At 34.9% G+C, this 27,353-nt stretch overlaps 1 protein-coding gene across 1 annotated transcript in view; it reads left to right on the top strand.

Annotated features, from left to right (window-relative positions):
• The window catches only part of CPXM2 (carboxypeptidase X, M14 family member 2), a 264,562-nt gene that overhangs the window by 173,239 nt on the left and 63,970 nt on the right, over positions 1–27,353 (top strand). The window contains exon 7 of the mRNA XM_051981609.1: positions 19,115–19,203. Coding sequence (XP_051837569.1) covers positions 19,115–19,203 — 89 coding nt within the window. The remainder of the gene's footprint in view (positions 1–19,114; positions 19,204–27,353) is intronic.

Raw genomic sequence — 27,353 nt, 5'->3', positions numbered from 1 at the left:
CTGATTATCTAATATGTTATTCATCAAACACTGTTATGTACCTACAATCTCTAAACTCTATTGAAGACCTACTGTGAAGTCTTATCATAATCTGAAGGTGATGTTGGTTCTCCAAACCTGACCCAGCTTTTAGAATAGGAGTTGAAAAAGCCCATTGACAGACTGTCGACTGTCTGAAGGCAAGCTAACAGTCCATTTCTATACCTTTGCACAGAGTATCTCAACCCCTTACCACAGAACTCTTCATCCTCAGCTCCTGGAAGCCTTAGTCTCTCCATTATTTAGTCCAAGAGCTACTTCATTTTGTGAGCTTCTACTCCAAGTTCTTCCTTCTGTCTCTGCCTTTGCAATTACTTTGCATATATTTTTAATATATATAGTTGTTTAGATCATTTCTTCTTATTTTAATAAAATATAAGTTCCTAGAGGGTAGAGATTTGTTTTATTTTTGCCTTTGTTTCTCAACTCCCAGCACATTGCCTGACACATAATAAATATTTAATTGTTAGTTATATGAATGAATAAATGAGATACATCACTAGAAAACTGGTGACTAAGACTTTTTGACCATAGCAGTTCATGAAAAATAATTGATTAAGGTGTGAAAGAATTGAGTTTCTGCTACATTGGGGAGTGATGAAATAATGGATTCTTAAAATACTATGTATCAACAGTATGATATGAAAAAAGCCAATTACCACTCACTGTATTAATAAGAGTATTGAGTCAGAACAAGAGATATCAGATTCCTGTTTCATACGTTAGGCTTAGATTGCATCTGGATTATTCTGTGTATTTCTGTATCTACCTTTTTTGGAAGAACATAGATGAATTAGAGTATGCCTCCAATATGAACTCCCTTTGGAAGAAATTTTTGGTTTTATATCTAAATCAGATTTAGCCCTGCCCTTTCATTCTCTAAGCTTCTCTGGCTTCAGCTTGGCTGTTGGCCATACATTGGTCATAACTATTCTGCCCAATTTCCCAGACTTGCATGAGCTACCTGTTTACCTCTTCTTTAGTTCTCTAACATCTCTCAGTAAAAACACTACAAATACCAAGTTTGCCTAATAGACTGTTCTGATTTTCTAGCCTAAAGTTTCTGTTTATGGCAAGAGCCCCAGACTTCTAAAAATACATTTGAAACTCTTGAATTTGCCCAACTAGTTCGGATGAGGAAAGTCCCAGCCCCTGCTTGAGATAAGCTTCTGAATATGGACATTTACACTGAAAAGAAGAGGAAAAAAAAACAGTACAGAACACTAAGTGTCAAGTAAATATGCTTTAGGTTCTATTTGGCTGAGAAATGCTTAATGGAGAAATGCTTGTATGGGAGAAACAGTAAAGAAAGATCACATGGCCAGGCTTATAATCCTCAGCAAATGATTAGTATCAACTACAGGTGAGTGCTATCAAACTTGGAGTCTTTTTGTAGTGAATTTTCAGTTTTTTATTCATTTCTTTCAAGTACTCTGTAAAGATGACTTCTGTTGAAAGGAAACAGGCTTGAAAGGATTTCTAAAAGAGGTTCCTGAGGCTTATTGGGTGTCAGTTATCTTTTAGAAAACAGCATGTAGATAACTTGAGTGTAAATGTATGATAAATTCATTTACTTCCCCTTAAAAATACTGATATAAAAATTCAAGACAAAACATCTTATTCCAATTCAATGCAGGATATCTGTGTTACCATACTAAAATATTTTTAAAAAAATTGTCAGTGTTTTGCTCAACCTGAATTACTATTTTTTCTAAGTTTCTATGTCATTTTTGTCCTGGTATGCAATCTTTTACCAAGTTTTTGTTTGAAAGATTTAATTTTATTGATGACAAAAATATTCCTTACAAACCTTATTTAAACTATGTTTTCTGTCATATATGTGCATAAAATTGAGGTTGCCGATAGCATTTTTACCTACCTTTCTAAGTTCTTGTGAGGAAGACTTTTGATAAGTATCAAAATGATTTGGAAAGGTAAGCTATTATGGATAGATAAACACACAGACACACATATATATGTATCTGCACTTCCTTACTTTAAAAGATATTTTATTTAGGAATTCATTTCTCTTTTTGTATATGTATCTTTCTTCCTAACCATGCCCATGAAAAATAATTTTATTATATGTGTATGTATGTATATATACATACATACACATATAATAAAATTATTTATAATTTTATTATATGTGTATGTATGTATATATACATACATACACATATAATAAAATTATTTATACATAAAATTATATATAACATCATTAAATTAATTAATTAATACAATTATTTATATATAATATGATTAATTAATTAATAGTAATAAAAATAATTAATAAATTAAATTCCGCAAGAACTTATCTGGCCAAGTCACTTTTTTGCTTAAGTCTAATTGGTTCACTAAACTATTATGTTTAGTATTTAAAGCCCTTCACGTTTTAACTCAGACTTAGATTTCTAGAGTAAATACACATTATTCTTCATTAAACATTTTTCTTTCAACCACATTGTGTTACATAATATTGCCTTTCTCTGATATCATACTCCATTTCCATATCCATATATGGATATGGACTGTCCCCAAAGCTTGGAGTGCTCTTCTTCCTCCTTTTCTATCTGTTCCTTCTTTCTTCTTTCCATCCTTCCTTTTATCTCATTCTTTCTTGCCTCTCTCCTTTGTTTCCAACTCTCACTTCCTTTCCCGTTTTCTCTCTCTCTGCCTCTTCTTCCCTTCAAGTTCTCTTCATTCCACTTCCTAAAAGAGGCCTTTTCTAATTTCTCTGGTTATTAGTGCTCTCTTTCCATATGATTTTTATTTTATATTTACTTGTCTATGACTCGTATTTTCTGAATAAAATGTAAGTTCCTTTTAATATATTGTTTTAAAAATGTTATTATTTTACAATTACATGCAAAAACAAATTTTAATATTCTTTTTGTAAATTTTAACTTCCAGATTCTCTCCCTATCTCATTCTTCCATCCCCTCACTGCTCTCTGAGACAATAAATTTTTTTATATAAATTATGAATGTGGATGTGCATGAATGTTTTGCTTCCGACCACTGCCTCCCCCAATCCATTCTCCCTTCTGTCAGTCTCCCTACCTTTTTCTCATCTCCTAACCCCCTACTTCTGTATATGGTAAGATAGAATTCTATATCCAAATGAGCATGTGTATTATTCCCTCTTTGAGCTAATTCTGAAGAAAATGAGATTCAAGTATTGTCCACCCCACCACCCATCTTTTCCTAAACTTTAATAGCTCTTTCACAACACTTCATGTAAGATAATTTATTCTGTTCTATCTCACCCTTCCCTCTTCTTCTGGTGTATTTCTCTTTCTCATCACCCATGTCATCCCATAATAGTCAGCCTTTGTCTATGCATACTTCTTCTAATTGTCTTAATAGTGATAAAGCTCTTAAGAGTTATACATATCTTCCTGTGAAGAAATATAGTTAAACTTATTGAATCCCTTATGTTTTATTTTTCCTGTTTATCTTTTTATACTTCTCTTTAGCTTTGTATTTGAAAATTCATTTTTTTTTCTCTCTGGTCTTTTCATCAGAAATACTGGGAAATCCTCTAATTCATTGACTATCCATTTTTTCCCCGAAGTTTCATTGGGTAGATGATTTTGGGTTGTAATCCTAACTCCTGTGCCTTCTGTCCACCAATCCTTTAATATAGAAGCTACTAAATCCTATGTAATACTGACTGTAGCTCCATGGTATCTTAATTGTTTCTTTCAGGTTGCTTGTACTATTTTCTCTGTGACCTTGGAGTTCTGAAATTTGATTATAATATTCCTGGGAGTATTTATTTTGGGATCTCATTTAAGGAATAATCTACTTTATCTTATGATTCCAAGATATTAAGGAAATTTTCCTTGAAATTTTTTTACAATGTGATGTGCAAGTTCTTTTTGGATTATGTCTAATTTAATAACTAAGTTACTTCTTGTGGTCTCTTTTCCAGGTCTGTAGTTTTTCCATGATATAGTTCACATTTTCTTCTATTTACTTCACTCTTTTGACTTTGTTTTCTTAATGTCTCATGGAGTCACTAGCTTCCAATTGCTTAATTCTAATTTTTAAAAATTATTTTCCTTCAGTGATCTTTTGTATCTCCTTTTTAAATTGGCTAATATTAGCCAATTTTTAAAGAAAGAGTTACTTTCTTCAGTGGAGTTTATGCTTCTTTTTTTTTTTTGGCCAATTCTACTTTTTAAGGAGTTTTTTTTTTTTTTTTGAACTTGTTTTCCTCTTCTGAATTTGTGTTTTAATCTTCCCTGTTATGGGCCAGAACTTGAAGCAAGGTGTTAAGTCAGTGGAATTGATAGAGACAATAGTTACCTAATTTAGCATGGTTCAGTATTGTGAAGGATAGAACTCCTATCCAAAAATGAGACTACTCAGAGACTTCTCGAAGTAAAAAGCAGAAAAGTAGTTTAATAGATTCTCATGAGACTGAGCAATTCCACCATGAGGAGGGAAAGAGAGAAAGCTTACAGTAGAAGGGCTAAAGAATTAGGAAAGATATACAGTTTTTATAGGTTTGGTTACAAAGGATTACATAATAAGTTGGGGAGCATTAAGAAAATAGATGCCCTCTCCTCTTAATTGAATATTAGACATGAGTGCCAACAGATCTTCATAATTTAGATTACTAAGCTAATAGCATTCAACTAATAGTCTAAATATTGATAACATCGAATAGTGATAAATGTCATCATTTCAGGTTAAGTAAATATATCTAAAGTTTAATCGATGCTGTAAAATAGACTCTCATGTTTGAGTGGTTTGATCAGCTAGCAGATCAAGAGCCTGAGCAGTCTGATTAGTTGTTATTTTCAGGACTGCTTGTAGTCTGTTCAATATATATATATATATATATTGGTGTCCTATATCCCCAACTTCCATCCTGAGCCCATGTGGCTGGCCCGTATTCTCTGATAATTCTTTCTGGGGGTCATGTATCTCCCCACCCATAAGCATTACCTGTTTGAGTCAAAAAAAGTGTCTATACTAGTTGGAGAATGATCTAAGTTTCATTCTTCTCTTCTCAGATTATCATACAGTCATATTCCTAGTTATTTGTCACTATCTTCTGGTTGGAAGAAAAACTTAGGCCTTATTGTACCTATAAAACAACTCCCAGTCCAATTCCTTGGAAGATGAGTTAAGCTGATTGACTACAAATCCAATAGTGTCCTCTTAAAGCTGGGTTTTTCTCATGCCAGAATATAAAAACTCCTTTTGAGGGCAGGAAATATTTAACATGAATTAAGTTCTGGAAGCTATTGCCTTCCTTCAGTAAAGGATCAGGGATTGTGTCAGCAAGGAACAGTATTATTATACATAGGGATATAAAGCACAATCCCCTTCTTTGTATGTTTTGTTTGGTTCCCATTCTACTGAATAATAAGTCAAATTTCTAAGTTGAAGTAACACTGTCCAACAGAAAATGATATCTAACACTGTCAGAAAAAGTCCCCAGATCAATACTCGTATCAAGATTTTACATGCACAATTCCATCAGTTCCTTTTTAATGTTTGCTTTAACTGGTCCTCTGCATTCAGCTTTGAGGTCCACACCCTTGGAGCATCTACTGGTCCTTTAATTCTGGTATGATGAGCCCATCCTCTCTCTTTGGTACAGACTGCTATGTCTGATGTTAGGAGGATCTGGAACAGTCCCTCTCAAGTTGGTGTCAGCTTATGCTCCTTCCACATCCGAACCAGGACCCAGTATCCAGGCTAGAACTTATGCACTGTAAACCCTAAGGGAGAAGTCTGAGCAATAATTCCTTTCAATTGTAAAGTTTTCAAATGTTGCAATAAAGACATAACATATTTTCTCAAGAACAAGTTCTTAGTTTCAAATATTGGGTCTCAGGAAGGGTTTTCCTTTTCCCTAGGATAAGGGTGACCATATAATAACTCAAAGGGTGATAACTCCACATCCCTTCGAGGTTTTGTTCCAATCCTTAACAAGGCAAGGGGAAGGCACTTAGTCCAGGGCAACTGTGGCTCTAATGCCAATTTGGTTAGTTGCCATTTAATTTCCTGATTCATCCTCTCTACTTTGCCTGATGAGAGTGGATGCCATGGGGTATGTAAATCCCAAGATATTTCTAAAACTTGGGCTATAGATCAGAGGATTCTGGCCATGAAATGAGTGCCTTGGGCTGAATCTATTTGCTCCACCAGCCCCTACCTCAGAGTGATGTGTTCAAGAAGTATTTTTACAACCACTGAGGCTGTTGCCCGGGCAAGGGGAAAGGCTTCCCACTCATGAAGTCAGATGGCCCAGTACAACCAACAAGTATTTGAGACACCCCACAGATGGCAGTTTGGTGAAATCCACCTGTATGTTTTGAAAAGGCCTGATGCCAGAGGGTCTTCCCCCTTTTCAGACTTGTCACTGGGCTGCTCTGTTCATCCTTTGACAAATAAGACAACCACTAACAAGCTGCCGTGCTATTGTATACAGGCCAGGTGCTACAAACTTAGTCAGCACTGCATCACACAGGTTCTGGACACCTCAATGACTGCCTTGATTTAAATATTGCAGTACATGTCTCAGACCTCTCTGCCATCAGGTAGGAACCAATGCCCCTCTTTATTCTCCCGAGCACCAAGGCTCTGAATCTTTTTCTTTTCTTCTGGGGTAAGAGAAGGTAGAGGCAATTGAGATGGAAATGCTGGAATTAGTACCATCATTTCCTCTGTACTTACAGTTTCCTCTTTTCCAGCCCGTTTTGCTTCCTTGTCTGCAAAGTAGTTTCCCCTAGCCTCAAATGAATCTCTTCTTTGGTGTCCTTGCACATGGATCACTGCAATATTCTTAGGCAACATAAGATTAGTTAGAATTTCAGTAACCAATGCCCTGTGTGCCAATCCCTTTCCTTTGCTATTTACCATTCCCTTTTCCTCCCATATCTTTCCAAATATATGAACAATTCCCCAAGCGTATTTTGAGTCCATGTATATAGTTCCGTTCTTTCCCTCAAGAAATTTTAGGGTTTGATTTAATGCATACAATTCACAAGTTTGGGCTGATCATTCTTTTGTCAAGGATCCAGCTTGAGAGTCAAGTTTTCCCCTTTCCCATTAACTACTCATGAGGACCCATCTATGATCCATTGAGTACCTTTTAACAAAGGGACTTCCTGCAAGTCCTCCCTAACCTTAGTTTGATAGTCAATTACATTTAGATAATCATGTTCAAGGGACACATGTTCCCCAGGAGAGGTGGATAAGAACATGACTGGATTAAGGTTATGGTCTGGTGAGAGTACCAAATCATCTTTTTCTAATAAAATTGCTTCATATTTTAAAATCCTTGAATCAGTTAGCCACCTCCTGGCCCTTTGATTTATAATTGATCAAACTTGGTGTGAGACACTCACTATTAAACTACCCCCAAAGGTTAATTTCTGACTTTCTTCCACCAAAAGTGCTATAGCCTGGATGCAAGTAGGCCACCCCTTCACCACTGGGTCCAATATTTTTGACAGAAAGGCCACTGGGTGTTGATGTCCTCCCCTTACCTGTGCTAATACTTCTAAAGCCACCAGTTTACCATATTTACATATAAATGAAAAGGATTTTCTAATGATGGCAAAAATAATACAGGGGGCTGGCATTAATGCCCACTTAAGTTGTTCAAAATTTTGTTCTCCTTCTGAATCCCATTGCACTACATCAGTCTTCTCTAACAAATGTGTGTAGATAGTGCATATTCATCAATCCAAGTTCTACAATACCTCACCAATCCTAAAAATTTCTGGATGGCCTTCTTTGTCCTAGGCTTGGTAATTTGAAGAATCCCCTCCACACATACAGGGTCCAGTTTCTTCTTCCCTTCACTTATAAAATGACCTAAATATTTTACTTCATGTTCCATAAATTGCAACTTATCCCTGTGCTCCTAGATAATTTAACAAACTGATAGTGACTTGGGCATTGTCAGTTCTTTTCTGTCCTGCCACAAGAAGATCATCTGCATATTGTAAAACTTTTTTCCCTTTAATTGGATTCTCAGAATTTTCAATGATTCCTTCCAATATTTGCCCAAATAAATTGGGGGACTCTGTGTATCACTGTGGTAACATACACCATCAATATTGCTGTTTTCTCCCCATATCTGGTTCTTCCCATTCAAATGCAAAACTGTTTTGACTGTCCTCAAATAAGGGGCAACTCCAAAATGCATCTTTTAAATCTATTACACTAAACCATGCACTACCCTCTGGAATCCTTCCCGAGATCGTATAAGGGTCTAGTACTACTGGATGAGATGGCAACATTATTTTATTTATTTCCCTCAAATCCTGGACCATTCTATACATCCAATCTTTTTTCCTTACAGAAAGAATGGGGGTGTTAAATGGTGAGATGCAAGGTTCAATTAGTGCTGTTTTCAGCAATCTTCCAATTACTGGTTTCAGTCCTTTTTCCCCTTCATTTGGAATTGGATATTGTCAGACCCTAACTATGATATGGGCCCTTTAAGGTTATTTATATTGGGGGAATAGACAACAATCCTGGATTCTAGGGACTTGCCCAGACCTCAGAGTTAATCTTCTGTTTGTCTATTTCTCTTATCACAAAAGTTCAGACTGGAACCAGTAAGGGACCCCAAGGCACAAGACTAATTGAAAGCTTTGTTATCAAATCTCTCCCTAACAAGTTTACTCCTGTCCCAGGAGTCACTAAAAATTGCACTTCAACTCCCTCATCTTCTATAGGCAATACCTCAGTCATGGGTACTGAAAAAGTTTCTCCCTTAACTCCAGAAATCATCACACATTTTGATAATTTCTCCTCTGCTGGTAATTGTGTCACAGAGGTCTGGGCTGCACCTGAATCAACTAAAAAAATCATTTCTTCCTTTTTAGACTCCACCTTCAAATTTATCAAGGGCTCTAGGTGGGTTCTCCCTCTGAACCCCTGACACCTCTAGTCTTCCAATTCTATGAGGGATAATACCCGTTCCTCTTCAATTTTCTGCAAGCACCTCCTAGAGAAGTGACCTGGTTTCCCACAAGACTAACAAGTCACATCAACTCTCTTCCTTCCACTCCCCTCACCTCTTTCCTGATGGGGCTGTTTTGCACTCCCCCTTACCTTTTTCTCCTTATTAGCATTCTGTTGTGTTGTCTGCAACAACATCTTAATCCTTCTATCTCTCTGTTTTTCCTTCTCCTCGTCCCTTCTTATATAGGTGGCTTCTTCCAGAAGGATGCTTAAAGGGAACTGCATCCATCCCTCAATCGTTTATATTTTCTTATTAGTATCTGGCCAGGAGTTGGATAAAACTGCACTTTCAGTATCTGCTCATTCTCTGGGTCTGCCCCTGAATACTTCCTCATTTCTTCTCTGAGTCTTTCTAAATATTGAACTGGTGACTCATACTTTTCCTGAATGATAGTCAGTGCTTTGTTTATATTTTGTCTCTTCAGGAAAGCATCCCATATTCCTACAATTACTAGTTCCCTCAAGTCCTGCATATTTTGCCTATGGGCCTGATTATTGTTGTCCCATCCTGGATCATTCACTGGATATTTCTGCTCTGCTGGGATTGCTCCCTCATTCAGGGGTGGGTGCCTCCTCTCCCATTTTCACATAAACTGTGCTCTAATTGAACACTTCTCCTCAGGAGTGAATAATATAGATAAGAATTCTGACCAAGTATATAAGCTGGGACCTAAAATTGATCCAATTATTTGGATGCCCCAACTGAATCTTCCATGATAGAAACTAATTCTTTCTTAAATTTTCTAACCCCATTTGCTGTCAGAGGTGCATTTACAAATCCAATGCCTCCCTGAGCCCCACCTAACAGGACCTCTCTAAGTGGATATATAATTTGTACCTCATTAGCTACTGGCCCCAGCTCTTTTTTCTCTCTAAAGGGGGAGATTCTGAACATCCTTTCTTAATTGCTCTAATTCCTTTCTTAGATATTTATATGAGTCACTGTGAGCTCTGCCTACACTTCCCTGGCCTAAATCCATTATGTCTTCTTCTACAGGAGGGGGAGGAGGAGGCAAAAGTTCTTCCTCTAGTGGTTCAAGAGGAGGGACTGCATAAGAGGGTGGAATAGCAGCAAGGGGATCCTACTGTCCAGCTTCAGACTTTAGGTTCTTATCTACCTTCCCTTTTTCCTTATCATGCTTACTCCCTTCCTTTGTTTTGTTCAGAAAAATTCTCATAGCTCTAGCAGCTCCTTGCTGCCAGAGGCTAGCATAAGCCATTTTCTCTGGATTATACGGTTCTCCATTATTCACATATATATATATATATATATATATATATATATATATATAATATATATATATATATATATATATATTCAATTGTTGACATATCCAATCCTCAGCAGAACCATATTTTGGCCAGATTATTCCCCCACCAATATTTTGGTTGCCCCAAACAAAACAGCAATACTTAATCATTATTTTCTTGTCTTTCCCTTTATATCTGGGTAACTTATCCCACTCTTTAAGTTGATTCCCAAGCAGACTGTTGACTGGAATTCCCTGGCTAACATCCTGACATAAATTCTTGGACTGCTTCTGTCCCATTTTTACAATTTGTTCTCAAACCAAGTTGTCAGTGGAGGTCCTTCATTACCCTCACGCCCTGCAGTTACCAGAGAGAGCCTCCTTAGGAAGTCCTTTATTGTTGGGATCAACAGCAATCCACCAAAACAATTTTTAAGAGTGCTAATCCCTTGGGTCTCCCTCACCCCAGCCAATAGACCCCCAGACCTCCCAAGAGTTTTGTTTACCTTAAAAACACGTATATCTTTTCAGACTGCCACTGGCCCATCAGAACTTTATTTCTCCTTTGGTCTTCAATTCTGCTTTTCACTGAGTATCTCTGCCTCGGGTCGTTTGTCCAAGAGGGAGGGAGGCTACATACTCAGAGTCAGAGACCTCAGAAAAACTAACTGTGAGCATGCCTATCCTGTTTGGGATGTGCAGCTGTCTCCCCCAAAGATATCCCGGACAAGACCCCAAAACTATGAGGGATAGAACTCCTATCCAAAAATGACTACTCACAGACTTCTCGAAGTAAAAAGCAGAAAGATTGTTGTTTATTAATAGATTCTCATGAGAATGAGTCCTTCTACTGTGAGCTTTCTCTCTTTCCCTCCTCATGGTGGAATTGCTCATTCTCATGAGAATCTATTAATAAACAATTTTTCTGCTTTTTACTTCGAGAAGTCTCTGAGTAGTCATTTTTGAATAGGAGTTCTATCCCTCACAGTATGATTGATTTAATCCTACAAGGAGATGTTATGGGGCAGAACTTGAAACAAGGCACTAAGTGGAATTGAGGAGACAATGGTTAAATGTAGTGTAGCATTGATTTAATCCTACAACAAAAAATAGTTTCCTAGTGATGTAATGATTGGTGTATACTCAGGGTGAGACATATAAGGAGAAGTTCTCAGCGCCATAAAGGATAAGCACACTATAAGGAGGCTGAGACAGATTCATTCCATCTTCCACCTTTGTTGTGGCTAGAGATTGAAGCACAAACCCTTGGAAGTCTGGGAGATTCAGAAGCCAGAGAGGGCTGGCAGGAGCTTAAGCTTTCGGAACCAAAGAGAGAGGCCTCTAAGAAAGCTAATCGGGCCCCAGCAAAGGAGACAAGACTTGTAAAGAGACAATAAAGAATTTGGACCTTAATCCCTGGCTACACTTGTAGTGATTACTGAACTGAAACAAAGGCTGCCTCTAGAGACCCCAAGGAAACCCCAACAAGAGAATATTACATTTTAGAGAAGAATATTACACTTCCCTGTTCCCATAACAACTTAATATGGTCAGGTTCCCCCTCCCCCCCGGACTCTCTCTCTCTCTGTCTATCTCTCTCTGTTTTGTTTGGTAATTTTCCCAGCCTTTTTGTGGGATATGCTGGGTTATGCTCCTGTATGTTGAAAGGGGCACTGTTCCAAGCTTCTTATGCAGTTACTGCAAGACATCACTTCTGGTTTGCATCACAGACCATTGAATATCATCACTGGCTTGTCCTAGGACTGGGGAACAAGTAAGGGTGCTGGCTGCAGGCTTTTTTATATTTTGCTTTTGCTGGACTGTGCTCCCCTTTTACCTACTGAGACATTCCTTTCCTGATAATCTTCTAACTTGTCTTATGTTTGAAAATTATTTCATACCGTTTTTGTTGTTGTTGATTCTGATACTCCAAAACTCATCTTAAGGTATTAATTTATAGTTGTTTGGAGGTAAATTTGGGAGATTTTAGTTTAATACCTTTCTTATTTTACCTTCCACCATGTAAGATTCATAAGTTGTTTCCTTTTTTTGCCTTTGTCTTCAGCATCCAACAGAGTTGTTACTATATGATATAAATGCTTGCTATGACTAAAAATGGTCCTAAACTCAAAGTTTGAGTACAAGTCAGTAAAAACTTTGTTGATGTTATAAGATATGGTTTGTTTCACAAAGACAATCTCTTTAAAACAATAATTCTACCTACAAACCATTTCTTACAAGAATATTCAGTTCCATTCCATAAACATTTATGTAGTCCTAGGCACTAGCTACATGCTACACATGCAAATAAGAAAAATAAGTGATCTCTGCACTCAAGGAGTTCACAATTTAATTGGAGAAGACAACATATAAGATAAATCTGACAAGAAGGATAGGGATGGTTAGATACCCTGAGGAGGCATCTTGTTCTATAAGTTGGAAGCCAGGCAGAATGGTAATTGGAAAATAAGGTTACCAAGAAGGTTGTGAACTCCCTGTAGTACAAGACTTTGGGAAGTATTTATTGCTCTGTTCTTCAGTCCTCCAAAAAAAAGGGAGAAACAATGAGGATGAGTTGATAAAGTGAAGATATTTACAATATTAAAGGGGAGCACTTAATCTGAATTTCAACTGGACTCAGGACAAATCAATTCAATGAGTGTAGGAAGAAACCAAAGAAACTAGTTTATTAATCTGTCATTAACCTTGAGGTCTCAATGGAACTAGATCTTTTTTCTCCTCTGACTATACAAGTATGTATAGTGTAAGAAAAACTTAAATACTAGGCAGTGGATTTGCTCCTCCATTAAATAATGAAATGAAGGTAGTTTAAAGACAGAGCCACTCTTCTCTTGAGCTGGAGTATATTAGATTCTCTCTCTTGATCTCTAAAACATATCTTAAGATTAGTCCTCATGCTAACTCACTTATCAGAATGATTTACATAAGTGGAAAAGTGGGTTATTGTTATAATAATATTAAATTTCTGTCAGGTGTGGACTTAAAAGGTATAGGAGAAGTTCAAAGGAATACAGATACAAATCTCAGGTGTGGACTTAAAAGGTATAGGAGAAGTTCAAAGGAATACAGATACAAATCTCTCTTAATATAGTCTGAACTATGATAAAATGGCAAGAAATCATTTTGGAATAGACAACTTATTCCTCACAACTTCATAGTATTCAAGGGGTTTAATAATCATAGTGTTACAACTGAAGGCTTTCCTGTGAAAAGGGAAGAGAAAGAGGAAATGATCTGGGGGGATTTTACCATTCCCTCCACAGGACTGGCAATTTCAACCTTTCCAGAAATCTGCATCTGCGTAGAGCTGATTTCATATGAGTAGGGACTAGGCAGCATTCTTTTTAAGTAACTGTTGACATTTTCCTTTTCATGAAGAATTGCTTATGTGTCAACACAAACACTTTTACCAGGATCAAAATGACATCTCAAATAATAAGCCAAATTTAAAATCTGAGATTCCATCCCACATGATAAGTTCCAATGCTTATAATTACAGCAGGATATAATTATTGCTGGGTTGGCATCATTAGCACAAAACATGTGTTACTATAAAGCAACCTAATATATATATATATAAAGTTCTACATATAAACAGTACTCACTCTTACAGTCAATCAACTAAGATTTCTTAAATAACTACTTACTATGTGCCATGCATTGTGCTAAGCACAAGATATACAAAGAAAGATCTTTATTTTTTGTCAATAGTTTTTTTTTTGCAACTATATATATATATAGTTTTTAACATTCATTTTTGTCAAACTTTGTATTCTAAATTTTTCTCCCTCCCTCCCTTCTTCCCTTGCCTTTCTCTTCCCAAGACAGCAAGTAATCTGATATAGGTTAAATATGTTCTTTTAAACATATTTGTTATGTCATGCAAGGAAAAATTAGACTAAAAGGGAAAAACCATTGGAAATAAAACAAACAAAAAGTGAAAATACTATGTTTTGATCCATATTCAGTCTTCATAGTTCTTTCTCCAGAGACAGATAGCATTTTCTATCCCAACCAAGTCTATTGAACTTGCCTTGAAACACCACATTGTTGAGAAGAAAACCAAATCCATCACAATTAATTATCATATAATCTTGTTGTTACAGTGTACACTGGTTCTGCCCGCTTCACTCAGCACAATTCATGTTAGTCTTTCCAGGCTTTCTGAAATCACCCTGCTCACCATTTCTTATAGAGCAATAATATCCCATTACCTTCACATACTATAACTTATTTAGCCATTCTGCAACTGATGGGCATCCACTCAATTTCCAGTTCTTTGACAGTACAAAAAAAAAAAAGAGCTGCTACAAATATTTTTGTGCTTATGGATCTTTTCATGTTTTTTTATTTCTTTTTGATACAGACCCAGTAGAAAGACCGCTGGATCAAAAACTATATGCACAATTTGATAGCCCTTTGGACATAGCTGCAAATTGCTCTGCAGAGTAGTTGGAACATTTCACAATTGCAACTACAATGCATATGTGTTCCAGATTTCCCACATCCCCTCCAACTTGTATCATTATCTTTTCCTGTCATCTTAGTCTATCTGAGAGGTGTGAGGTGGTACCTGAAGTTCTCTTAATTTTCATTTCCATAATCAATATTAATTTAGAACATTTTTTCATATAACTAGAAATGACTTTAGTGTCATATGAAAATTGTCTATTCATATCTTTTGACCATTTAACAAGTGAAGAATGACTTGTATTCTTGTAAATTTGAGTCAGTTCTCCATATATTTTAGAAATTAGGACTTTTTTAGAAATACTGACTATAAAAAAAAAAAATCCCAGCTTTTGACTTCCCTTCTAATCTTGAATAACCATTATTCTCAAAGAGCTCAACTTAATGGGGGAGACAAATAACTGTGCTAACAAGATATATGCAGAATAAATTGGGAGTAACCTCAGAGGAACTCCTAGATTAAACAGATAAAGGAGAACTGGGTAAAACTTCTTGAAAAATGTAGAACATTAAGTCAAGGAAATCAGGAGGCAAAGATAGTGAGTAATCCAGGTGTGGAGGTCAGTCAGTAAAAACACTTGGAGTTGGGAGGTGAAGAAATAGCCAGGAGTCCAGTATTACTGGATATTAAAAACATGGAGGGGAGTGAGGTATAAAAAGACTGAAAAGATAAAAAAAGGTGTCAGCTTATAGAAGGCTTTGAAAGCCAATTTGTTAATAGGAAGAAACTACCAAGGATAAAGATTATCTTATTTCATATCCATGTTCCTCTTTCCTAGTACTTGTTGCTTAGTAGGTAATTAATAAATAGTGATTAAATTAATTTGAATATACATGCCAGTATACAGTAGTGATAGCAATAATAATAATGTAATTATAATCATAAACCTTTAAAAATTTATCTAGAAATACTGAATTATTATCCTTCTTTCAAAATTCTTTAGTAGGGTGATTCTAAGATTTTCTGTATCTTCTTTTTGGTTTTCATAGACTCACAAAGATAGAAGGGACCTGAGATATCCATCCAACCTTTGCCCAAAATATGTTTTTAATGCCCTCTCCATTTATTTTCTTGCTTCAGCACCTCAAAAATTCTTTCATTTTCTTGGAGTGGCTATTTCTTTGACATACACAGATTGCAATCATTCTGTTTCTTAATATATGGTCTTCCTAACTGGCTGAAGCCAAAACAATTTATTATCTTACGGCCTAGCCCATGATGCTGAATATTCCTCGTCTTATTTAAACTCTTCCTTGGGAAAAAACAAACAAACTCGTAGTCAGTCGATAGGGCTATACTTAAATCCTGTTCAGTTTGACCTGACCTATGAAAGTTTGTGTTGTGTCAACCCCCTTTCCATAAAGCAGAATTATTGATAGTGGTCCATGTCATAAGAATTCAATAAGGCCAGATAAGAAATGTGTCATAAATAATTTGATGTGCACAAAGGAAGCTTAGAAATAATTGTAGTGGTCATCACAGCTGAAATGATTCTCAGAGAGTTTGACCCACATTAGTTTAGCTCCTCAGCTACTCTTTGAAATGAGCAAGAGAAAGAGGCATTAGAATATTTGCCACATTCCTATGGGTCTATGCCCATTTTCAGCATTAGGAACCTTGCTTCATGCGTTTGGATATTTGCAAACAGTGCCTTATAGTTACCTCAGAAAAGAAGTCCTAGTTCCATAATAGAACAAAACAAAAAATTCTTTAGCATGGGACTACATGCTTTCTATAAACCTTTGAAGACTGTCTCTGAAATAAACAACGATCTATTCTATTTGAACATAATATTCCTATGTATAAGTGAAAGTTTCAGCTATGAGTATGATGTAATTTGATGGCTAGTAAATGAAAGTGATAGTGCCTGCTTTGTGGCAATTACTCCCTTGTATGGAAAAAGCATTTTTGAAAATCAGAATGTTAAACCTATTTGTTGAATACACAAACTTGTGCATATTGTCTGGCCCTTCTGAGTCTCAGTTTTTTGTTTGAATTTATTAAGATGCAAAAATGAATATGTTTATTCCACCAGAACTGTAAGAAGGATCAAATGAAAAGGGCAATATAAAACTTTGTATAAATAACAAACTACTTTGAAATTTTCAAATTTCATACCTCTTATTTAACATTAGAAATCAGTACCATTTTGTCAAGGTAAATGACTTTAAAGAAGATTCATTCACACCTGCTTTATTGCTGTATCCTAAGAACGATTGGACTGGCCCAGCTTACTTATGTGTTGCTTTCTCTCTATAAGCCAAATTAGGACAGTAGGCTTAAGCTCCCTCCATGGAGATAATTGACATCAGTTGTCTTGTTTTATATCAATTTTTTTCCTTAATATAAATATATTGTCAGTTTATTTAAATAGGAAGCAGTGGACAATATACACTAACATTTTTACTATGCTTTGATCTATTTGCAGTACATGACTATGCCATGAGTGCAGAACTTAGTCTAAGGCTTTTTGACACTCAGTGAAGTCAGCATAAATATTAGGACACTTTCAGATAGCTTGATTAGTTATAATTGAATCAATTAATTGTTCTTATAATTTTTTCTTACTTTTTGTTCCTCAGCCAATATATTTATTTTTTGAACTTATAGATTTGTTTTGAATGATTTTAGCTACAAAGATCTTGCATAACCTCTCTCTCTCTCTCTGTCTCTCTGTGTCTGTATCTGTGTGTGTGTGTGTCTGTCTGTCTCTCTCTGTCTCTGTCTCTCTCCATATAATAAGCACTTTTAGGGTAATACTATTCTAGGGTAGATAGAGAGCTGGCCTTGGCCTTGGAATCAGGAACATCAAAATTCACTCTGACACATTAGGTAATATTGGTAAGTTGTTTAATGTCTTAAGAGTGGGCAACACTTTAAGAGTAGAAGCTGCAGAAAAAAGTGACTATGTGCATTAAAGAGGAATTTTCTTACTAGGACCTCACTAATATCAATGATCCCTATTCCTGTGTATTGTCTGTTTAAGAGTTGGAATCAGGCTTTCATCAGAGAAGCTGAAGATGCCATGTCGAAGCCTTTGAGTCATTAATTATGGATTTTTACCTAGAACAGCTACTTCCCAGTTTTGTAGAAAATTAAGAGTTTCTTATTTTTCTTGCCAACACCATTCATTCACTCACTCATTCATTCATCCATGGTATACAGGTTTCTCTTTTGAATTAATGTATCTTATATTTTTGTGTTAGACTTCTTTCAACTATTTTTTTTCTTTTACACATTCTCCTTCAGAGGTTCTTTCTTTTCTGTATTTTTTGCTTATTTAGCTCTGTGTAGTATAGTTTGTTTTTTTTTTTTATTGCTGATGAATTGTTTACTTTATTTGCTATGCCTTTACTTGTGATATTGGCTTAACCATTTGACTTTTTATTTATTGAATAAATGTATTAAAGATATCAAGAATTTATGCTATCCTGTTTTATAGATTAAAAAAAAAAAAGAATGCGAGGACACTACAATTTAATAAAGAAAATCTAGTCTGTTTTCCTGTAATTCAACTCAGGGCCTATGTTTTTTCACGTATTTATTTTTCTTTGTAGAGATAGTTAAGCTGAAATATTTAAGCTGTTGTAGTCCTCACTTAGTAGACTCTTTAGTTTTTCAAGTTTTGACACATTTAACATCAGCTTATGTTAAGTAATTTAACTATTAATCATGATATTATAATCATATCTCAAAGTCTATTAAGAATACTTTGCTGTGTAAAAGATTAACACCTTCTTTAAGTTATTGATGATATCAGCCTCATAATGAAGGTTTTGGTACTTATCATGCTGAACAACTATCATAGAGTTACACTTTTCTGTTTTAATAAACCTTCCCTATTCCCTATTCCTCTCCTAATCAACTCATAATTTTTATTCTAAGCTTCTTAATGGGGAGCTGAGTGGCATAGTAAATAGAGTGCCAGACTTGGAGACAGGAAGAGTCATGTTTTTGAGTTCAACTCTGGCCTCCAGCACTTACCAGCTATGTGATACTAGGCAAGTTGTTTAATCCAGTTTGCTTCATTTCCTCATCTGTAAAATCAGATGTGTAAAGGTGTAAATTCATCTTTACAGAAGAAAAAGAAAATGCAAACCGCTACATTCTCTTTGCTACGAAAACTCCAAATATGAGATTATGAAGTAATTAGACACAACAAAAAACAACTGAATATCAAGAAGAACAAAAACTTCTTAACAGCTAACACAAAAGCTTACATTTCTTCTGTCGCAACAAAAGCACTTAATACAAGGCTAGGCATGTGATAAGTACTCAATAGATCTCTGGTTTTATTTGAATAAATAAAAAGTTTTATTTCCCCTCCTTAGATCCTAATAACTATTATCACAGAAGAAATGAAATGACAACCACAGATGACCTGGATTTTAAACATCACAACTACAAAGAAATGAGACAGGTAAGCCATGAATGGGCTTGTTTCATTTCTGGAATATGTGAACAGGATGGTATTATATAGACAATTAAGAAGTTTTCTTTGTCAAGAGTTAGAATACTATGATATCAAAATGTTCTATCATAGCAACTTTCCTAAAGAGGTAATTCTATAGACTGTTTAAAGATTTAGTTATTGAGTTATTTTGCCATTTTTCATAACTGTTTATTGGTGAACTATTTTCCAAAATCTCAATCTAAAGATTTTCCCATGAGTAAACTTCCAGTTTGACATTAAGGTTCTATTTCCCTGATCCCTAACAAGTGAATGAAAAGTGAAAAATCCCATCAGTCATAAAGATATCATTTGACAAGTCTGACACAACCCTTGTCAATCTGCTGATTCTATCCCTCTGACAGTTCCTGAATATGTACACACCTTTGCTTATCCTCTCCTAAGAGCATATAAACAAACTAAAGAAGTTCTGCTAAGCACAATTCCTTCAAGATTTGAAGTAATTAATTCTGGACACTGGGCAGCATTTGTGAGTAGAGTGTTCATTCTGGTCACTACATCTTAGGAGGAGTATTCAAAAGATGGAATGTATTCAGAAGAAGATAACTGAGATATTGAACAAATAATTATTACTTTAATCATCTAGGGATATTTAATTTTAAAAGTAATAATAATAACTATATAGATGAAACTTTAAGATTTGTAAATGGCTTTAAATATTTTCTTTGATCCCCACAACAATTCTATAAGATAGATAGTATTAGCCCTATTTTACAGATGAGATTGAGAAAAGTTAAGTGATTTACCTCAGAGAAAATCCTGAGGTGAAATCTAATACCCACTTTAGCACTAGAGAGGAGCATCAAACAAAATGTGAATGACCACTTAACAATGTTGTAAAGGGAAAGGAATACATGGACTAAATTGTGTCTAATTTGCCTTTGAATGCTAAGATTCTGATTTTAAATGGAAGATTGAGTATGTGCTCATATAGAATAGCAGAGCTCACTGAACTCAGTTAATTGTAGGGTAGACCACATATATTTGAAGGCTGAGGTTTGTATTGAATAAAAAAGTAAGGAGCCAGATGGAATCAAACATGTAAAATATGCATCCCATTGGAACACTAAGTCTGAGTTGAAAGGACAATCTGACATATTTGTAAAGGTGTCTAGATTATGCCTTTGACCCAAACCAAGTGACATGACCAAATCCAGTTTTATCTCTAACAATTTCATTTCCCTTCAGATACCAAAAAAATTCCAGACTCATATCCGCACAGACTTAGGTGTGGGATGTGCCAAAGAAATATTTCTTCCTGTCTTGCTCTTCAGAAATCAAGATAATTTGTTTAGACTTGAAGTATGTGAATCATTTTTGGTGCTCCAAATCGTCAGTGTATTTCTGCTGCATGACTCATCTTTCAATTTTATCAAGCAATTGTGTACTGAGTCACAGATTTAGTTCGTCAAAGATTTCATAGCCTATTTTCTCAACACCAGGATTAGATAGTTATAAACTCAATTGACATAATTAATGTTGAGTATAATAAATACATTTAAACAATTAATTGCACATTGGTCAAGTAGTTTCAGATTTTCTTTTCTCATTTAAGTATACCCTCCAGGATTATATCTCAAGATGGAATAAAATACTTTGTCTTATAAAGCATCAGAGCTGGGAGAATCTTAAGAAATCACAATACCTCTTCTACAACCTTGGAATACTTGGACAACCATCATTTTCCCTGAACCTCTCTTTTCTCCAGAATTAACAATCTTAGTTCCTTCAGTATCTTTTTAGTAACGTGAATTTACAGTCTTTTACCATCATGTTTACTCTCCCTCTGCATACTGTCCAGCTTACTTATGTCTTCTTTAACCTATGGTTTTCAGAACTGACCAGAAAATTCCAAATGTGGTCTTTAGACCTGAAAGCGAAGCTTCTTTTCATGTAGCCTAAGTTCACATAAGCATTTTGGGGTTTGCAATTGTATCTCATAGTTGGCATTCATCAAACTTAGTAAAATCTCCAGATCATTTTCAGACAAACTGTTGCCTGAATATTCCTCCTTATTGTGTTATTTTTTGAATTTATGATATTTCATTTATACCCACTGAATTTAACCTTATTAAATTTAGCCCAGTACTCTGGCCTGTTAGGATCTTTTGGGTTCCTTACTTTTTAATTCAATTAATTTTCTTTTCCAATTTTGTGTCATTTGCAAATTTCAAGATCATATCATCTGTGCCTTTATCCAAGTCATCAATAAAAGTATTAACTAGTACAGGACCATGCCCAGTTCTCTAAAGATTCTTCTCCTAAGCTTACCATCAAGGACTCCTTTTCCAATCTGCAGTCAAACAATTTGGAATCCATTTAACTGAATGATCACCACATCAATTATCTGTCACCAAAGTATGAAATAGTTTATCAAAGGTAAAATATCTCTACATGATTTCTCTCATCTATTACTTTAGGAACTAGTTTCATTTACTGTCCAACAAAAGAAAAGAAAACAAGGCTATTGTAGCATGATTTGATCCTCATGAAGCCAGCAATGGCTGGCTCTATCTAATAAGTTTCCTTTTCTAGATGTTGATTTATGATCCTTTAATCAACTATCCTAGATTTTTCTCAGGAATTGAATTTATTCAGAGAACTAGAGTTTTCAGATACTATTCTTTTCCATTTATTTTTTTGAAAATTAGAACATCATTGTTCCTTCTTTATTCCTGTGGCACCCTCCCCATTCTCCATAACTTTCTATTCCTGACAGTAAGTCATCAGTTATGTACACCAAAAACCCAAGGAGCAAATTCATTTGTGTCAGGTCATTTGAATTTAACAAGGGTGAACAGGTACTCTATTATAACATTCTTACTTATCTTGGATAGCACTTGCTAGTTGTTGTTGTTTTTTTCTTCTAATTTCTAGCGCAAATGTCACTTTTTTTTAGCAGAGAAAGCAAAATGAAAAAGAGAAAGAGAGAAAGAGAGAGAGTCAGCCTTCTTTTTCTTGTTAGTTGGCATAATTGACACTACACCAAGCCCAAATCTGATCCCTCTTTTTATCCTCTTCTTCACCTCAACATAACTATAAAACAAAGCAAAATATAATAAAAAAGTGGAATTTTTTTTGCTGTCTTTAACTTCCCTCACCAGCCTAAACTCATTCTGAGCTTTAGAGTTCTTGACACTATGTATGCACAGGACCACATCATATTCTGTTATTAATGATCTTGCCTTTGCTTCTCTTTCAGTACATAGTTTTTAAAATAATGGGTTGGAAATTAGTTCCAATAGAACAGTAATGAACTGAACCAGCTACACCCAGTGAAAGAACTCTGGGAGATGACTATGAACCACTACGTAGAATTCCCAATCCCTCTATTTTTGTTTGCCTGCACTTTTGATTTCTTTCATAGGCTAATTGTACACTATTTCAAAGTCTGATTCTTTTTGTACAGCAAAATAACTGTTTGAACATATATACATATATTGTATTTAGCTTATACTTCAACATATTTAACATGTATCTGTCAATCTGCTATCTGAGGGAAGGGTTGGGGGGAAGGAGGGGAAAAGTTGGAACAAAAGGTCTTGCAATTGTCAATGCTGAAAAATTACCCAAGCATATATCTTGTAAATAAAAAACTATAAAAATAAATAAATAAAATAAAATAATGGGTTGGGTTTTGAGTTCTCTGTGCATTTTTATTAGTCTCTTACCTTATTCTCATCAAAATTCTTCCCTTTTGTATCTTCATAATTTAATTCTTGAGAGTTTCCTGTCCTGTAGAATTTTTAGTCTAGAACATCTTCACTTTGCTATTGATCTCTTTGAAATTTGCCTTCTCCAAATCTATGATGAACACTAAGCTATTACCTACCTTTCCTTTTCTATCACAGTGTCTAAGGGAGTACGATCTTTTCTGTCTCAATATTAGTGGCAACAACAACAACAACATTAAATGACTTATTAAAAGATCATATAAAAGATATATATGTGTCTATGTGTATAAAATATAATATATAATCATGTTATATACATATGTATATATTATATATAACATTATTTGAATAGCTCTAATATATATAATGTATATATTATAAATTATATATTACTATATATTATACCTATCCTAATACTCTAATCAAAGAATTAATAATAATAATTTCTTCAGTCATTTTCAGATATGGTCTACAAATAATATTTGCATATTTTAGATATGAGAACTTTATTTGATAAACTGTCTATAGAAAATTTTTCCAAATTTTCTGCTTTCCTTCCAATTTTGTCTACATTTGTTTTATTTGTACAAAACCTTTTAAATTTAAAGTAATTGAAATTATCAACTTTACACCTAACTTTGATGTCTATCTTTTATTTATTTATATCCTAACTGTTCATAAGTCTGATAAGTAATGTTTCATGTTTTTCTAGTAACATTTTTACCTTAATCAGTGTCTTATAACTAGTCTTTAATGATTTCCCATTGTTTTTCTTAGTTCTTTTATATTGAATTTTCATTTGAGTCTTAGTCTTTTTGTTACAAATATTTGAAAATCTTTCAATTCATAAAATATCCATTTTTTGTTCAAGATTATACTAGACTTGTATCTATTTGTAAAATATTATGTTATTCTCCTCCTTTTTTAATTATTCTATTTCTTTTGCTTTATTATATCCAATTGGAGTTATCTTCCACTTAGGAATTTTATTCCTCCAAACCATAATGATAAACATGAGATCAGAATTTCCTGTTCTATTGGGACCTTTAATACTTCTTGCATGTTTTTTTCTTTTAATAAATTTATTTATTTTTAACACACATTACTTTATGAATCATCTTGGAAGAGAAAAAACAGCAAAAGGGAAAAACCATGGGAGAGATTTAAAAAAAAAGAAAAAAAAAAAAAAAAAGGAATGCATATAGCATGTGTTGATTTACATTCAGTTTCCTTAATTCTTTTTGTTTTTTTTGGATGCAGATGGAATTTTCTGTCCAATGTCTATTGGGATTGCTTTGGGTGAATCACTTAGAAGAACCAAGCATTTTATAGTGGATCATAGAACATTCTTCCTAATGTGCACAATGAATTTCTGGTTCTGCTTCTTTCACTCAGCATCAGTTCGCGTAAATCTTCCCAAGCCTTTCTAAAATAAGCTTGTTCATCATTTTTATAAAATAATAGTATTCCATTATATTCACATACCACAATTTATTCAGTTATTCTGATGGGTACCTACTCATTTCCCAATTCTTTGCTATCACAAAAAGAGCTGCAACAAACATTTTTACACATGTGGGTCCTTTTCCCCTCATTTAAGATTTCCTTGGAATACAGACCCTGTAATGGCATTGCTGGGTCAAAGAGTATGCACAGTTTTATAGCCCTTTGGGGATAGTTCCAAGTTGTTCTCCAGAATGGTTGGATCATTTCACAATACCATCAACAGTGCATAAGTATCCAAGTTTGTTTGCCTCCCCTCCAACATTTATCATTATCTTTTCCTGTCATTTTAGTCAATCTGAAAGGTATCAGGTGGTACCTTAGAGTTATTTTAATTTTCATTTCTCTAATCATTAGGGATTATAGCAATTTTTCACATAACTATAGATAGTATTGGATAGTACTGCATAGTATTGGAATTAATTGCTCTTTAAATTGTTTAAATTTAATTGTTCTTTAATGGAAATTGTTCTTCCTTTGTTTTATCTGAGATCAGAATTGCTGCCGCTCCATTTTTTATTTCAGCTGAAGCATAATAAATTCTGTTCTAGCCTTTTACTCTGTATGTCTCTTTATGTGTCAAATGTGTTTCTTATAAACAGCATATTGTAGGATTCTGTTTTTTAATACACTCTGCTATTCATATACATTTTATGGGAGAGTTCATCCCATTCACATTTACAGTTACAATTACCAGCTCTGTATTTGGTTCCATCTTATTTTCTCCCCTGTATATATATTTGTTTTTTTTCCCACCCTATCCTGAGCTCTGTTTTTCACACACCCCACCCAATACCTTACCTCCTATCATCCCTCCTCGCTTCTTTAGTTGTGTTTTTTTAACCCACTCCATCCACTAACTTTTTTTTAATAACTTTTTATTGATAGAACCTATGCCAGGGTAATGTTTTTTACAGCATTATCCCTTGCATTCACTTCTGTTCTGATTCATCCACTAACTTTTCTTTGACCATCCCTTCCCCTCTTCTCTTATCTATTCCCTTGTATTTCTGCCTTCCTTTCTATCTTGCCCCTCCCTTTTCTTTCCTTTCTCCTTCTGGTTATGGGGTTAGATGAATTTCTATACCCAGCTGAATGATTGTTATTCCCTCTTAGATTCTAAATTGATGAGAAGAAGCTTTAGACAATGCTCATCCCTCTCCTTTTTTTTTCTTGGATTGTAATAGATCTTTTGCACTTCTTCATATGAACTACTTGTCCTATTATACCTCCCATTTCCTCTTTTTTCTAGTACATCTTTCCACCCTTAAGTAATTTTCTTTGATGTCATCACATCAGCACCCATTCACAACCACACCTTCTGTCCATGTGATTTCTCTCTCTGTCTGCCCCAGTGGCATATACAGTTCTCAAGACTTGCAGATATCATTTTCCCAATTAGGAATGTAAACAGCTTAACCTTTAAATAACATATATTTTCCCCCGTCTGCCTTTCTATGCTTCTCTTGAGTCCTATATAGGAAGATTCCATTTTATGTTTAGTTCTGGTTTTTTCAGTAGAAATAATTGAAAATCTTTTACTTCATTGAAGATCCTTTGCATCCTCTGAAAGATGATGCTGAGTCTTGCTGGGCAGTTACTTCTTGGTTGTAATCCCAGGTCCTTTGCCTTCTGGAATATGATATTCCAGACCTTCTGATCTTTTGTTGGAGAAGCTGCCAGATTCTGGGTAATCCTGACTGTTGCTTCTTGATATTTGAATTGTTTTTGTCTAGTAGCTTGCAGTATTTTTTCCTTGAGATTATAGTGATAGAGTTTTGCAACAATGTTCCTTGGGGTTTTCCTTGTAGGATCTTTTTCTGAAAGTGATTTATGGATTTCTTAATGATATTTCCCCCTCGTTTTCTAAAATTTTGAAGCAGTTTTCCTTATTGATCTCTTGAAGAATGCTATCCAGACTCTTTTTTGTTCATAGCCTTCAGATAGGTCAATAATTTGTAAATTGTCTCTTTTGGATCTATTTTCCAATTCGCTGTTTTTCCAATGAGATATATATGTGTGTGTGTGTGTGTGTGTGTGTGTGTGTGTGTGTGTGTGTGTATTTTTTAATTTCATTCTTTTTAGCTTGATTGATTCATTCTAGTTTTTAATGTGTGATTTTCTTTACTTAGCTTTTGTATCTATTTTTCTATTTGGTTAATTCTACTTTTGAAGGTAGTGATTTCTTCAGGTAATTTTTTCTTTCCTTTTTCAAGCTGTTGGCTTTCATGCATATCTTTTCTCATTCTTTCTTCTATCTTCCTTATTTGTTTTTTAAAGTCTTTTATGAACATTTGCAAGAAGCCTCTTTGGGCTCGAAACCAAATCTTTGAGATTTCTTCTGTGCACATTTTGTCCTCTGAGTTTGTGTTTTGGTCTGCTGCCCTGTCACCATAGTAGCTTTCTATGGTCACGGTTCTTTTCTGTTTCTTGTTCATTTTCTTTCCTTTTGGTATTTCCTCTTTTTTTTTTTTTTTTTTTTTTTTTTTTTTTACTTTTATGGTTGAGCTCTGCTTCTGGTATTCAGGGGGCACTGTCCCAAACTTCCTGTGAAGCTCTGAGCCTTGGCTTTGAGCACAGGGCCCTTGTGATTGCAGGGGGTAGCTTTGCCTGCTCTGTTCATGAAACAGCCTGATTTCCCAAAGTTTACCTTCTAAGCTGAGCTTGTAAGCTGCCCTCCTGATTTGCTCCTCTATTGAGCCAGGACTGAGGGTCTTTGTTGCTGATTTATTATGACTAAGACCCACTCACTGGCTTTCTCAGAGTCCATCTGAGCTGACCTGCACATCCTTTTCATCCCAGTAAAACTGACCTTTCTAGAAGTTTTTCCAGTTTATCTTGAGCTGAACAGTTGTTTCATCCTGTCAGACTATTCAGATGCTTGGTTTCATGTGATTTTTGAGGGCAACTGGGAGAGCTCAA

This window comes from Antechinus flavipes, chromosome 2 (genome assembly GCF_016432865.1).
Source record: "Antechinus flavipes isolate AdamAnt ecotype Samford, QLD, Australia chromosome 2, AdamAnt_v2, whole genome shotgun sequence".
Classification (NCBI taxonomy): domain Eukaryota; kingdom Metazoa; phylum Chordata; class Mammalia; order Dasyuromorphia; family Dasyuridae; genus Antechinus; species Antechinus flavipes.
The sequence above is the reverse complement of the archived record's forward strand: the minus strand, read 5'-3'. Positions and strand labels throughout refer to the sequence as shown.